The sequence below is a fragment of the Bos indicus x Bos taurus genome, chromosome 5 (assembly GCF_003369695.1).
Source record: "Bos indicus x Bos taurus breed Angus x Brahman F1 hybrid chromosome 5, Bos_hybrid_MaternalHap_v2.0, whole genome shotgun sequence".
NCBI classification, from domain to species: domain Eukaryota; kingdom Metazoa; phylum Chordata; class Mammalia; order Artiodactyla; family Bovidae; genus Bos; species Bos indicus x Bos taurus.
The window spans coordinates 29,653,691-29,668,793 of record NC_040080.1 but is presented as its reverse complement, the minus strand read 5'-3'; the positions used below and the strand labels follow the sequence as shown (position 1 = coordinate 29,668,793).

Sequence of the window (15,103 nt, the reverse complement as noted above, 5' to 3'; positions counted from 1 at the left end):
CCCTCTATCACTATAAGACAAAACTCTTCTCTGTAAGATCCTCCTCGTCTTCACATACCGAGGATTGGCAAAGATTTTTTAAACACAATACAAGAAACGCTAACCATAAAAAAATTGACAGATTAGACTTCACTATAACTAGAAACTATTATTCAAAAAATCCTGTTAGGAAAAGGTAAAAAAGATAACCAAAGACAGACTGGCGTTCAAATACACGTATCTGTCAAAGTACTTCTATCCAAAATACATATAAAATTTTATATAATAATAAGAACAAATCTTTCGGTAAAATAAAAAAGGGCTTGAATAGGCACTTCACCCAAAAGAGGAAATTCAGATAGCCAAAGCCTTTGAAAATGTGTTCAACCTATCATTACTCAGCAGGGAAGTAAAAAATAAAGTCACAATGGGATACCACTAAATAGACACCAGAGAGGCTAAAATTAATAAGAGGCAAATATCAAGATCTAGAGCAGCTAAAACTCTCATTCACTGCTGGTGGGAACATAAAATGTATGACCAATTTGGAAAAGAGTCTGTAGTTTCTAGAGCTAAATATATACTTATCTGTGACTCAGTAATTCCACTCCTAACTATACAACCAAGAGAAATGAGTACATGTCTGCCATCAGAAGACATGTGGAAGAGTATGTTTAAGACAGCTTGATTAGTAACAGCCAAAGACTAGAAACAACCAACTTGCCCATCAGCAGGAGAAAGAATAAACTGGTTTACTGTACAGTGGAATACTACACAGTAACTATTTATTTAAATGACTGGTACACAGGGAACTTCCCCGGTGGCTCAGCGGTAAAGAATTTGCCTGCAGTGCAGAAGACATGGGCTCAATCCCTGGGTCAGGAAGATTCCCTGAAGAAGGAAATGGCAACCCACTGCACTATTCTTACCTGGAGAATCCCATGGACAGAGGGGCTGGTGGGCTACAGTCTATGGGGTCGCAAAGGAGTCAGACACAACTCAGACTAGGTAAAAGTAACAACCTCCAACAGGACAAATCTCTGTTATTCTGCTGAGTGAAAACAGCCAGACACAAAAGTTCATACAACTAAGTCAAGATGACAGAAATCATAATCTGGTCTAGGGGAAGGAGTGAAAATATTCCTCATCGGAATGGTGGTTACACAGGTACATACAAACACAGGAAATACTTAAGTATACTTTAAACACTTTAATGTACACTGTGATATGTTACAACTAAAAAAAAAATTTTCCAAATTACATGATCCCCTTTCTGTAGTCAACTCCCACTCAACTTCTACTCCTCTTTCCCAGTCCCATTAATTGGTCACTAATCCATGTTTCCAGAGAACCTTTTGACAGACATTTATTGGCACTTCACATTTTATTAGATAGTGGAGGACACAGGAGCCTGGCATGCTGCAGTCCATGGGGTTGCAAAGAGTCAGAGATGACTTAGCAACTGAATGACAACAAATCAGTGATTTGTTTATTTTCTAGGGCTCCAAAGTCTGCAGATGGTGACAGCAGCCTCGAAATTAAAAGACACTTGCTCCTTGGAAGAACAGCTATGACAAACCTAGACAGCATATTAAAAAAGCAGAGACATTACTTTGCCAACAAACGTCTGTCTACTCAAAGCTATGGTTTTTCCAGTAGTCATGTATGGACTACAAAGAAAGCTGAGTGCCGAAGAATTGATGCTTTTGAAATGTGGTGTTGGAGAAGACTCTTGACAGTCCCTTGGACTGCAAGGAGATCTGACCAGTCAATCCTAAAGGAAATCAGTCCTGAATATTCACTGAAAGGACTGATGCTGAAGGTGAAACTCCAATACTCTGGCCACCTGGTACAAAGAAATGACTCACTAGAAAAGACTCTTGATGCTGGGAAAGACTGAAAGCAGGAGAAGGGGACGACAGTGGATGAGATGGTTGGATGGCATCACCGACTTGATGGACATGAGCTTCAGCAAGCTGCGGGAGTTGGTGATGGACAGGGAAGCCTGGCGTCCATGGGGTCGCAGAGTCACAACTGCACTGAACTGAAGACATTTTATTACTAAAACCTACTTACATCTGTAAAATCCTAAAGAAAAAAAGTTCTCTAAAGGGCAGAGGTTTCCATTCTTATTCACCCTGCTTTCCAAATGCCCAGCACTATGCTATGTAATGCAAACATCAACAAACACTTTTTTGATTCAAATGGTTCCTATGATTTACAGAACAATGCCTCACTAAATCACAACCTTTAACTTCTGTCTTTTAAAGACAGTTTCTTTCCCCCTCTTCAATGAGACTCTTCTACAGCTTCTAAAAAGAGATTTTCGGGAAAAAATCCATTTCTATGAACTGTGAAATTAACTTGAACATCATAACCAACCAGCAAAAGAATGGCTGCCTTAAAGAAAAATATATGCAAAGGAACACAATGGTAAAGTAAATGATTCTCTTACTTTTAACAATAAGCTCTTACATTTACTATATACTGTACAGTTCTATGAGGTAACCACTATTAGCAGCTACAAATCAGACAGGAAGTTCAAAAAACTGTCCCAGGTCACACGAGGGCCAGAACCTGCAGTATGAGAAGAGGGAAGACTAGGAGGTTAACATTACAGGACACACATGCCAACAGAAAGCTCAATAAGACTATTTTTAAGAGAATAAAGAAAAAGAAATCCAAATGGTTAAACATATGAAAAGATGCCCAACTTCACTGATAATAGAGGAAAATCAAATTAAAACTACATCAGGGGAGGGAATTAATTTCCTGGCAGTGCAGTGGTTAGAATTTGGCGCTTTTACTTTGGGGGCCCAGGTTCAATCTTTGGTCAGGGAACTAAGATCCTACAAGCTGGGAACTTCCCTGGTGGTCTAGTGGCTAAGAATATGCCTGCCAATGCAGGGGACAAAGGTTTTATTCCTGGGCTGGGAAGAGCCCACATGCGGCGGAACAACTAAGCCTGTGCTCTAGAGCCAGGGCTCCACGAGAGAAGCCACATGAGCAGCTCAAGCACTGCAGCAATGTGCAGCCCCACCCCTGCACCTTCCCGCAACTAGAAAAAGTCCATGCACAGCAAGGAAGACCCAGAGTAGTCAAAAAAAGATAAATCAATCCTGTGCTATGCTGTGTTAGGCTTAGTCGCTGAATTGAGTCTGACTCTTTCCCACCTCATGGACTGCAGCCCGCCAGGCTCCTCTGTCCTTGGGGATTCTCCAGGTGTGGGGTTGCCATGCCCTCCTCCAGGGGATCTTCTCAACCCAGGGATCAAACCCAGGGATCAAACCCAGGTCTCCTGCATCGCAGGTGGATTCTTTACCAACTGAGCCACCAGGGAAGACCAAAATAAACATTAAGGGGAGGAGGGGGACGCAACTGATGGGACAACCACTACATCAGGATGCAATTTCTCATCTATTAGATTGGCAAAAATATAAAAGTTTGACAAAACCCTCTTAACAAAGCTGTGAAGAAGGCAGACACTCTAACACTGCTGATAAAGGCACAACCCCCAGCAAGGCAGTGTGGCAATATTTATTAAAATTATTAATGGTTATATAGCTTTTGATCCAGCCACTCTCATCATTTTGGGAACTTTTCCTACATTTATAATTACACATGTACAAAATGACATATATTCAAAGATCCATCACTGCAGCACTACTTGCAACAGCACAGGACTGAAATCAACCAAAGCAGCTATGCAAGTCCGGTTAAATGAACTGCTATAGCCACACAATGGAATACTAAGAAGCTGTTAAAAAGAGAATATTCTTTATGAACAGATATGAAAAGATCTCTACTACAAAGCATGTTACACAAGCAAGGTACACATACACACAATAGAATTCCTGATAATGGGAGAAGCTCGGTATAGGACATAAGGGAACTCTAATCTTTGTAATGTTTCTGTAAAACTGAAACTGCTCTAAAATATAAAGTTTATAAAAAATAATATACAGAGAGTATATATTTATTAGACATTGTGTAAGTGGAAGGATAACGATACTACATATGAATCTACTTGTAGTTCCACAAAGAATTCACCAGTAATTAAAAAGAACAGTTATATATTCAGGGGAGAGAAAATAAGAAAGGTAGAAAAATTTCTGAATACAAATTTTTTTCTTTATAATTTCTTAAAATTGTTAATGATTATCTTTTTCAAGGAAATTAAGTAATTAAAAAAAAACTGCACACAAATTACCTCCTCCTCTAATGAAACCCAAAATGCGTTTCTGGCACAACAGTGCTTATTAATACATACCAGTAGACACTGTATTTAACAACTACTAAACTTCTTTAAAGACAAACTTTTCATCTCTATGATATATGCTTTCCATACTAAACTTCTAAACTTTTCATCTCTATGATATATGCTTTCCATAGTTACAAAGCAAAATATTTTAACTTTTTATGAGGATAAAACAAAAAATGGTTTTTACATGAAATTCCTCAGAATTCCCCAAATACATCTATTTGACACAGTAATTTATGACTAAGCTTAGTAACACGATCTCAAAGTGAGGGAAAGAGATCAAACCCTTTAATTCTCCACAATTTCAAAATTTTTTCATGTAATAATCAGGACTGTTCGCTAATTAAAAAGGCTGAAACCTATGACACTAAGAAAACATAATTAGAGTACAAGGTACTAACCACAACCAAGCAATTTTAAAGACATCCATTCAAGGTGCTACTCTGCCTACTAGCTGTTTTCAAGACCCTACCTTCACACTGACTTTTTTCTGGTCTTCAAATTATAAAAGTCAGATTAAATTATCTTTACCTTCATCTACTTTATAAAATCTCATGCATCTACAGGAATATTAAAACAAATGGTTCTTTAAAAAATTTTTAGGAGGGCAAAAGTATGCCTATTAAGAAACATGTCAACTTGAACTTAAGAAAAATAACTCATATACACTTACTTACCTTAAAAGGCTTGTCTCCGCTGTGTGTCAGCATGTGCCTCTGTAACCAACTCTGGCTGGTTGATGGAGTGTTATATACTTTACAGCCTTTCCATAAGCAAACAAACACCTGTTAACAGAAGGGCCATAATTATTTTCATCGCTTTTTCAACAGGGACTTTTATTCCCTGTAAATTCAAGTAAACATGCTGCAAGTCTTCAATTGACAAAGAGACATTGAATGTACCAGTCAAAATGCTTACTGTAGGTACTTTCTGAACCTCCCACATGAGGCACAGTTTTAACCGTTCCCCTTTAAGGCTGCTGTCCACTCCCTCAATAAGGAACTGATATACCAACCCCAATGAGCCATTCAGAAGGAAATATACAAAATATTAACAATATAGTCCTAAGAACTAGAACGATGGACCATAATTTAGTTTTTTTGTTTACTGCATGAAGGAACAAGCATGTACTAACTGTAAATATTAGGAATATATAAAGGTATAAAGAAATGATGACAATAAATCAAAACAGTCAACTGGTAGTTACTGATAGTTTCACCTTCAAAAAAATGAGTGAACAAATTTTCCAATTATAATTTTGCTGCTCTTGATTTCCTATTCTCAAATGCATACCAATATGTTTATATTTATATTGTTTTGATTTATTTAAAATGATTTCCAATTGTCTTAATTATGAAGCAAAATCTAATACAGAATGCTAAAATTAATATAGTTGCAGAAGCTATGACTGCAGTTACTCTATAATAATAGAGCCACATTCTTGGGTTCAGGCAGCTGAGTATGACTGGGTTAACAACTAACATGATTTTTACCATCTTCCTACCACTGAGATACCAATTTTTTTTTGACTGATTCTATTTTTATCCAACTGAAAACTGCTCCCCATCATCGGTAAAAGAAGTATGAACCTACAGTAACCATTACATTCAAAGAACCATTTATAGGCTCTGTTCTTTTCTAAGGTTACAACAATTATAAATAGAGCCATACTTTGAAGATTATAATGTACTGCATATAGAACAAAACAAAGATACACACAGGACTGAGGAAACAATCACTAAACAGTAAGTTTAAAGGAACATTTTTAGAAATCTAGAAAAACAGTCTAAAATAACTGAGATCAATTTTTACTCAAAACCATTTCACAACGAGACAACACTGTTATTGCTGTTGATGTGCTTAAAGCATTTGCTAGTTTCTTTTAGTTAAGCAGATATGATGTCACATTTCCTCCTGAATATTTAAAATTCTTTAAAAAAAAAATTCCTGACCCTAGTACATGTTTATAAAATGATTCCTAAAGTTCCCAAAATTAAAAGCCACTTTTTAATGAATGTAGAGAAGTCTTTAAAGGTACACCAATATGCTGTGAAGACTAATCCAGTGTTTAATAATCATATGTGGATATCAATCCTATCAACTTCCTAACTCAAGACTACAAAGACAGTCTTAAATTTTCAATCCAAGTAATAAACAGACTGGTTTAAAACGCTTTCACAAGTCATACACAAACAGGTATGTCCTAAAGCAAGTATTTGGGAACAAAATTAATCTCAGTTATGCAAAAAAAAAAATTTAACAGTAAAGAATTGTTATAACACTTAAGAAACACCTGTGCTGAGTTACTCTCAAAGAAACAAGATAAATACTCACATTCCGTCCCTACTCAACAGCTACAGTTGGGAGAACCAACCATGTCTGATTTCTAATTCTTTTTCCTCTGAACCAACACTAATAGGAGGCAACTGCCGGCCATGTGATTCCATCAGATAACAGCCTCTAGGGTGAACAGGTACGGTCTATCCTTCTAGATGGAATAATGTCTAGTAACACTATTAGGGCACCAACACCTTCAGGTTCAAAGAAAAACCATAACCTTCAACCTAGTGAATTTTAGAGGAAATGAGATAAGTGTAAAGAGATCAAAGCAAACTATGTTTAGCTATATTCGGGTAGAATATTAATACCTGAAAACTACTCTGAGGGGAAAGGGGATAAGTAAACTTGCATAAGGATAATCTTGATACACAACATGGGCACTAAAAATCCATTATCAAGTATTCCCCCAAACCACAAATCTTTAAAAAGCTAAATTTCCTTAAGTCCAGTCCAAAATCTGACAAAGGGGTATTTGACCTGAGACTTTCTGTATGCACAACATATGAAAAACATTTTTATACTCCATTTTTAGAAACTTTCTCATTGTAAAAATTAACACTGAAAACATTACAGGAGTTCAATATGAATGGAATTATTCAAGAACAAAATCTAACATGGTTCCTCTAAACTATCTTAAAATGAATTAAGATCTAACTATGTTAATTAGACCACTGAGGTTCATAGTCCAGTCTTTCATGATAAACTGGCTTAGTTAAAACAGGCTGTATTAGAGATAACAAACAGAACAAAAGTAAACAACCTAAAATCTATCCAGCCCTTTCATATTTTGCAGCTACACAGTCTTCAAAGAACCACTAATTTAAGTCTCTATTTCCTTTGTCACCAAATAGATGCTATGAGCACACACCTGTTGTAAGTCCAGAACACAATGAAGATACAAGATAATATTTTCTCTCAGGACTAGTTAACAGAAAACTTGGGTTTATATTAGACACTGGAGGTCCCTTCTCAAAATAACTGCTGCACATTTTTTTCTGCCAGACTGTCCAAGGAAAAAAACAGCACACGGCCATTAAAAGAATCTTTCTACTACCAGCTTCAGATTTATAATGACCTAACTTGTAAGATGAAGAGGTCTAAAATTTCTATGTTAGAGGGAAGCTCAGGCTTTCTGTTCAGAACTCCTCTAGAAAACCTTGCCCATTACTGTCAGAACAAGTCAGCTTTACCGTCAGGGGTCCCCTCCAAAAGGCCTAAAATGAAGAAGCTTGTACAAACCAAGGGTAGTCCTAGTCTTACTTTGGTCAATTTTCCTGAACTAGAGTATTTACCTGAATGTATGCATGGGCTTCCCTGGTAGCTAAGACGGTAAAGAATCTCCTGCAACGCGGGAGACCTGAGTTCAATCCCTGGGGTTAGGATGATCCCCTGGAGAAGGAAATGGCAACCTACTCCAGTATTCTCGCCTGGGAAATCCCATGGACAGAGGAGCGTGGCGGGCTACAGTCTACGGGGTCACAAGAGAGTCAAAAACAACTAAGAGACTAAACAATAATAACAACACAAGTTCTACACCTATGATGGATTGTGTGACAGTAAAAATAAATGCACTTACACCTGATTACCAACATATCATACATGAAGTGCATAAATGAATCCATCAAGAAATTAAGTAAATTTTAAGACTCACTGCAAAACAATACAATGCAACCTAACAAAGTCTAATAAGCATGTATAAGGAAAATTCTGTTACTACTGGTAAAGTAAAATCAGCCTAATACTCTATAAATAGAGCTGGTAAGCAATATAATTTACATCCTCAAAGGGAGTGAAAAAAGCCTACTTTTACTAAATAGATTCCTTCTGTAGTAAAATGATACAAAAAGATTTTATATTAAATAAGAGACAGACAATCTAAAATAAAGTCAAGAAGGGGTTGAATGGATGATCTCAGGGTTCCTTTAAGCTCTTAGAAAAAAATTAGTTCAGTTTTTCACAAAATGTGAACATATAAAAGAGAAGTAAATGTTTTTTACGTCTAATTATTTTGTCTCTAATCAGTCTACTCTTTCAAGATCTAAAATGAAGGCTATAATTTTGTATTCTGTAATTTTTAGCCACATTAAATGTGTTAACATTTTCAATTTCCTCTGTTAAAAGATATTTAATAAACAGAGGACAACTATTCAGTAAGCTCTCACAATACAAGGAAAAAACATCCCTCATTTATTGCAAAAGATATGCCCAATTTCATGTTATGTTCAGAATCTAGTAATATCAGACTGGCAATCAAAACTCAAACTGGCCTCCTAAGATTGACCCCATTTCCTAGTAGCATTCAATGTAACCATGAGAGTCTACAAGCCTAATTTTATGTAACATCAAGGTTAACTCATTCAGCTCTCCAAATAGTAATACCCTGTCATCAGCTCCCCCAAAATATCCCTCTGGCCCTCTTGCCTCAAGAGCACCAAAGAACATATACAAAAGTAAACTTAATAAAAATAACACGTGTAAGAGCACCCCTGATAAACAGATTTCCTTCTGGCAACTGTTTTTAAAGTGAGAAATAGTTAAGACAAGGGGGAAGAAAAAAAAAAAAACAGTACACTAATGGATCTTACTGAACCACTGAAATCCTACAAGATGAAGTTCCCCTCCTACCAAGACTTACGTGTGTAATAAGAGGACACAGGCCTTTGAAATTTGACTAGCAAAATAGCTCGGTCTAGTTTCTGAAATCCAGTCATGCATGAAGTATGAACCCAAGAACACAATTCTGTTTTACTGAACAAAAAAAGGTTAAGTTTTTCTTGCTTGTCTTTATTTTTTAAAGAAAGTACTTTCATGACTTTTAAAAAAAAGGTACATTCCAAAAAAAAAAGGTGCTTTAATGATAAGCTTAACTTTTACTACAGGATTAAGTATCCACCCACTTTGACATATGAAAAGGTCAGGAAACCTTAAAATTCCACTTGCCTTCAGCCTATAAATACAATTAAAGTCCACGTGACATAGCAACATAAATAGCTTAAGGCACATAAAGAAGTTACTAAACTGTTATAGTTTTTGTTTTCCCAGGGTGAACAGCAGAGTGGGATGAGAAAAAGAACAGGAATTAATACAGGATGTAGATCTTGCTACCTTACTGCTCCAGAAGAACTGTCATCTTTCAGTAATTAGAAACATAAAATCCTCTAGAGTTGCCAGTAATTTTCCTCATTTGTTTCTGTTCCACTGTGACAGTTCACATTTGGGATAGAAAGAAGAGAATTAAAAACTCTTTAAAAATGTCATCAAAATCAGCTGTTTTCCACTATACAGGACAGCGAGTGAGAATAGTCAAATTTAAAGACAGAAAGTAGGACCATGGTTACTAGAGGTTAGCACAAGGGAGGATTAGGGAGGTATTATTTAATAGGTAGATTTCAGTTTGGGACAATGAAAGAGTTACGGAGAGGGATAGTAGTCATTGAAGAGCAATGTGAATGTACTTAATAATGCCACTGAAGTGCACACTTAAAAATAATTAAAATGACTTTAAAAAAATTTCCCTTCAAAGAGGTCACTTAAAAAAAAAAAAAAAACAATTAACAACTACTAAATTGTAGCTGAAATCAGGCGTGTTCAGGGTGGTATGGCCATAACATAACTACTCTATTTTAAAGCACAAACCAGATTGAGATTTCCTAAATTATCTAGTAGTAATTAAGTTTTGGGCTTCTCTGGTGGCTCAGTGGTAAAGAATCTGCCTGCAGTGCAGAAGACACAGATGTAGGTTCAATCCCCGGGTCAGAAAGATCTCCTAGAGGGCATAGCAACCCACTCCAGTAGCCCTGCCTGGAGAACTTCATGGACAGAGGAGCCTGGGGCAGGCTACACTCCATGGGGTTGCAGAGAGTTGGACAACTCCATGGGGTTGCAGAGAATTGGACACGACTGAAGCAACTGAGCACACAACACATCAAGTTTTCAAATTCTCATTCAAACTCTCATTCTGAAAGCTTAAGTCTATACATCAAAGACTGATATGCAAAAACAATGGGAATGTAATGAAATGTATTTTGTTCATTTAGCTGAGTCTTTAAGTCTGTAGTTTAGCAACTAATGTCCTTCAAAGATCAGAACTCCTTTCTCAAGTCAAAATAGAATTACTCTTAAAATTAGCCAGAGAATCTTATTATTTGTAATAAAGTAATTTTATGAATAAGCATTCAAGAAATGACATTGGGGGTTTCCGTTTCAACATGTTTAAAGTAGAAATACCAAAACTTCACGCCTGGCTCTGTAATATCAGTAAGATACATGCAGGTGCAGTGATTACATTACACATTCAGTCTGTAACTCCATTTTTCCAAATCTGTAAAAGGCTGAAAACATTCTCATAAAGGCCGTGTGCCAACTCAACTTGTAGGATCAAGACTTAGAAATGTGCAAGTCTCCTATTACTACTAAGAGACCATGCCTGCAGAGCCTGGGATCCTGCATGTAGCTGCCAAGTCAAGTGACTATAAAGCATCATGCCGTGGTTCACAGGACTGCCTTGGTGATCTATCAAGTGATTCCAAGCACTGGTGTACAAAAGGCAACTCTGTAATGACCAAGAAGCCAAGGGATATACACAGGGTGAAATAAAGACTGTTACCAAAGCAGCTTAACCACTGAGCTGGGCAGAGTTCATTAGCAACTTATTGACCAGAGATGTCTTTTGTTACCCAAATGTTACTGACCACAGTGTTTCAATATTCACTTACATAACACATTGCCAACCATACACGTTAAGTTTCTGCAAAAATCCCCCAGTCAATAATATGTTAATACACCCTCTGATATCTACCCAGACCCCATATGTATTAAATCTAATAAAGAGACAAATGTTCACTTATACAAGTTTAAGTAATTGAAAGACTACTGAAACATTATAACATATTATGATAACAGTAAATATTTTTAAAAAGAAATTTCAAATGCAATACCAATGGTAAAAATATTAGGAGTCCCTATTATGGCTGCATGCTTTAAAAAAAAAGATCAGTAATACAATCTAAATATTAATACTACCTTGGAAACAGTTACCCACTTACTTAAGAAGATTTTAATCATGTTAGTATCAGTGTATCTCAATAGTTATACCATACTGACAGACAGTGTGTGGCCTAATAAATTATCTGTACTTAAAAATGTGACATTGAATTTCTAAAAAACATACTAAGACTGGTTAACTATTCAAGACAAAAATCTAGATAAAGTTGAAAAGTATGTATTATGCTATCAATTTTACAAATATTTTGCCCCATTATGCTGTGACTTACCTAATTTGCTTTAGCTCTTTACTTACTATTCAATAAAAATTATATGAACTGACACAACTAAATGGATTCCTAAGTTTATAGGTCAATACTAAATGAGCTCTGACAAACCTGCAAAAGATGATCAATAGTCACAAATAATGAGTACAGATAGCCATTTAACAGGATTGTATATACTAATCCTGATACCAATAGTTTCTCCAGTTAATGTCAGCATCAGGGACAATTTAAGACCACTCTAACAACGGAAATCCCTAAGAGTGCCAATTCCTAAAAGCCTTCAACTCGAAACATCAGAACCTTGAAATACACAGTATTCATTACAATACTCCCACCATATTTTAAAAAGTCTAATTTCTTCAAAGTAATACACCTAAGAGCAAATTAAAATCCAACACATAATATGTTCTATTTAATTTGATTCAAATATGTGGAAAGTAAATAAAAGGGAAAAAACATTTGAAAAAATAAAACATTTGAAAAATAAAAATTTTTAAAAATTACTTAAAAAAAAAAAGCCTAACTAGAAAATACAAATTAATAAAACTAATGAAAACAGGGAGTGAAAAAAAGAAATGACAAAACCAACCCCTCCTCGCTGACCATCTACATGTATGGAACGGATGTGATCTGCCAGATCTGGACTAGAGGTGAAGCAAGCCTGGCACTGGTCCCAACAACAATTATAGGCAATATTTTTGCTTGAAGAAGTAGTGCTTCCTTGTCCATTCATCATTGCTGGAGTTGAACGCCCACTGGAAATTGTGCTGTCTACATCCATTATAGTACTGCTTATGCTACAAAAGAAGAAAAAAGGCTGTGTTATTCCTAGAAGTTCACTAACATGAATATGATCTTATAAATAATTAAGATTACAACTTGACATTCTGCCCCATAAAGCATACGAACCATATTTTCCACCAGAAAACAACATGCTTTAAAATTAGTTTCAAATAATTATTTCTAAAACTAAATTTCAAATAAATATTATTTGCAATAAATTGCAAATCAAGGCAAAAAAAAACTAGTACCTCAAACCAGCCATGGAATAATTTAAGCAACTTTTGGCAGACATGAAGTCCCCAACACCATACCCCACAGAAAACAAACCAAACCACACACACACACACACATACACACACACACACACACACACACACACACACACACACAGAGCTCACCACATTCTATCCCTTCCAGAGTTCTCTAAGAAGCATGATAAAATAATAAAGTTTCCAGCTGCAAATAATTTAGAATCAAAAGATTATATTTACAGTGTTGCAAATCACTTGTTGATCTTTTCTTCCATTCACTAATCTGACAATACAACTGCTACCACATCCTACCTCTTTCCATCGCAACGCAGTTGGGAAATTTTGCTGTATTTTCCCTCTTGATAAAAAAGCAAAAGAGAGAACTAAGGGCAAAAGTTTCTCTGATTTTACCAAAGTCCAAAAAGTACTTTGTTGGCCCTCAATTTTTTTCAAAGTCTTATGCACCTCAAACTCTTACTTCTTATTTAATAAACAAAGTATTATATACTAATTTTTTTATTTACTAAAAAATACTAGTAATAAAAGTCATTAATAAAAGTGAGTAATTTTTAATGTTAAGAATTTCACATCATAAAAAATGTAACACATTTTGCCTTCATCTTAAGAGCAATTCACTTTATTTCCTTCCTTCGTATCTTCTCAATAGAGAAATTACATGGAAGTAGTATCAATCACAGAACGACCAACAGTAAGAATGCTTCAGACTCTCAAACCTATTAAAAGCTAAAACTGCCTGTACTTAATTTAAGTACCAGTAAATTATACAATTCACATTAACTTTTAAGGGGCATGCTTCCCCATTCCACTAAGTTTTTATTATAGAAAATTTCAAAAACACAAAAAAGTATTTCTAAACCTGAACTCAGATACAGACTAGATACAAACTCATGGTTACCAGTAGGGAGCAGGTAGTGGGGAAGTAAAGACAAGGGGGAGGGATTAAAAGGTACAAGCCACTGTGTATAAAATAAACAGGCTAGGAGAAACAAGCATATACTATACAACACAGGGAATATTTTATAACTAATAAATGGAATGTAACTGTAATCAAAAGTGGGGTCCAGCTGCTCTGCTTGCTGCTCAAAAGCAATCATTAAAGAGGCCAGGCTGGTGGAAAGTCAAGTTTGCTTTCTTTTGGATGGGGGTGGGGTAGGGCGGGGCGGGAGTGGGAGGGGACCTGTCCAAAGGGCCGAGACCTTCCAATGACCATCAGTGGGCAAGAGCTTTTATAGGCTGAGGGAGGGGGTTACTTGTAGAAACAGTACAGTCAGCTCTGACAGTCATACAGAAATTGGTCATCTGTGGTCTGATCAGAGTCATCTTGATTGTTTTAAGTATAGTTCAGTTCAGTTCGAGGGTCCGTTTGTTTCCATTTCCTGAGGCCAGTTGTCAAAACTGTGGCAGCTTATGTCATGGCTACAGTCTGGTTATCACATAAGTTAACTTCTCTACCTGGTGAGGGTTTCAGTATCTGTAAGACTGCTCACAGGATATGGCTCAGAGGATTACCTATAGCCCTTGAGAAGGAACTAAAGGTCCTTGACTATGCACACAAACTACATTATTTGGTGCTCTCTGTTTTCCGTTGTTTCTACATTTTCACATTTGTGATTAAACTTTTTCTTTGGCTAAAGTTTTTTCTACAGAAAAAAGGCAGGCAGAGGATATCTTCATAACCTTTAAAAATTATGAACCACTATGCTGCACACCTAAAATATATAATATTGTACCATCAACTATACCTCAATAAAAATAATTAAATCTGAACTCAATAATAACACTGTCCTGTTTGCTATATATAATTTGTCTTTCTCAATTATCCACAGGTTGCAAACATGATACTTGAAAAAGTATCATGATACTTTTTATCATGATGAAAGTATCATGATACTTTTCATATTTGAAAAGACCCTGATGCTGAGAAAGATTGAGGGCAGGCAGAGAAGGGGACGACAGAGGATGAGATGGTTGGATGGCATGGATGGCATCACCGACTCAATGGACATGAGTCTGAGTAAACTCCACGAGTTGGTGATGGACAGGGAGACCTGGAGTGCGGCAGTCCATGGGGTCGCAAAGAGTCAGACACAACTGAGCTACTAAACTGAACTGAAGTCCTGAACCATTTCCCAGTCGACCTACAGATTCTAAATTTCAGCTCTAACACTTCATTCTAAAACTCGGTAACCTCTAGAAAA

General features: G+C 36.3%; 1 protein-coding gene across 2 annotated transcripts in view; it reads right to left on the bottom strand.

The window, feature by feature from the left end:
• Window positions 1–15,103, bottom strand: part of AEBP2 (AE binding protein 2) — a 63,092-nt gene that overhangs the window by 27,628 nt on the left and 20,361 nt on the right. For both annotated transcript variants that reach the window (XM_027541469.1, XM_027541470.1), the window contains exons 2-3: window positions 12,440–12,647; window positions 4,918–5,025 (exon numbers count right to left, since the gene is read on the bottom strand). In XM_027541469.1, coding sequence (XP_027397270.1) covers window positions 4,918–5,025; window positions 12,440–12,647 — 316 coding nt within the window. The remainder of the gene's footprint in view (window positions 1–4,917; window positions 5,026–12,439; window positions 12,648–15,103) is intronic.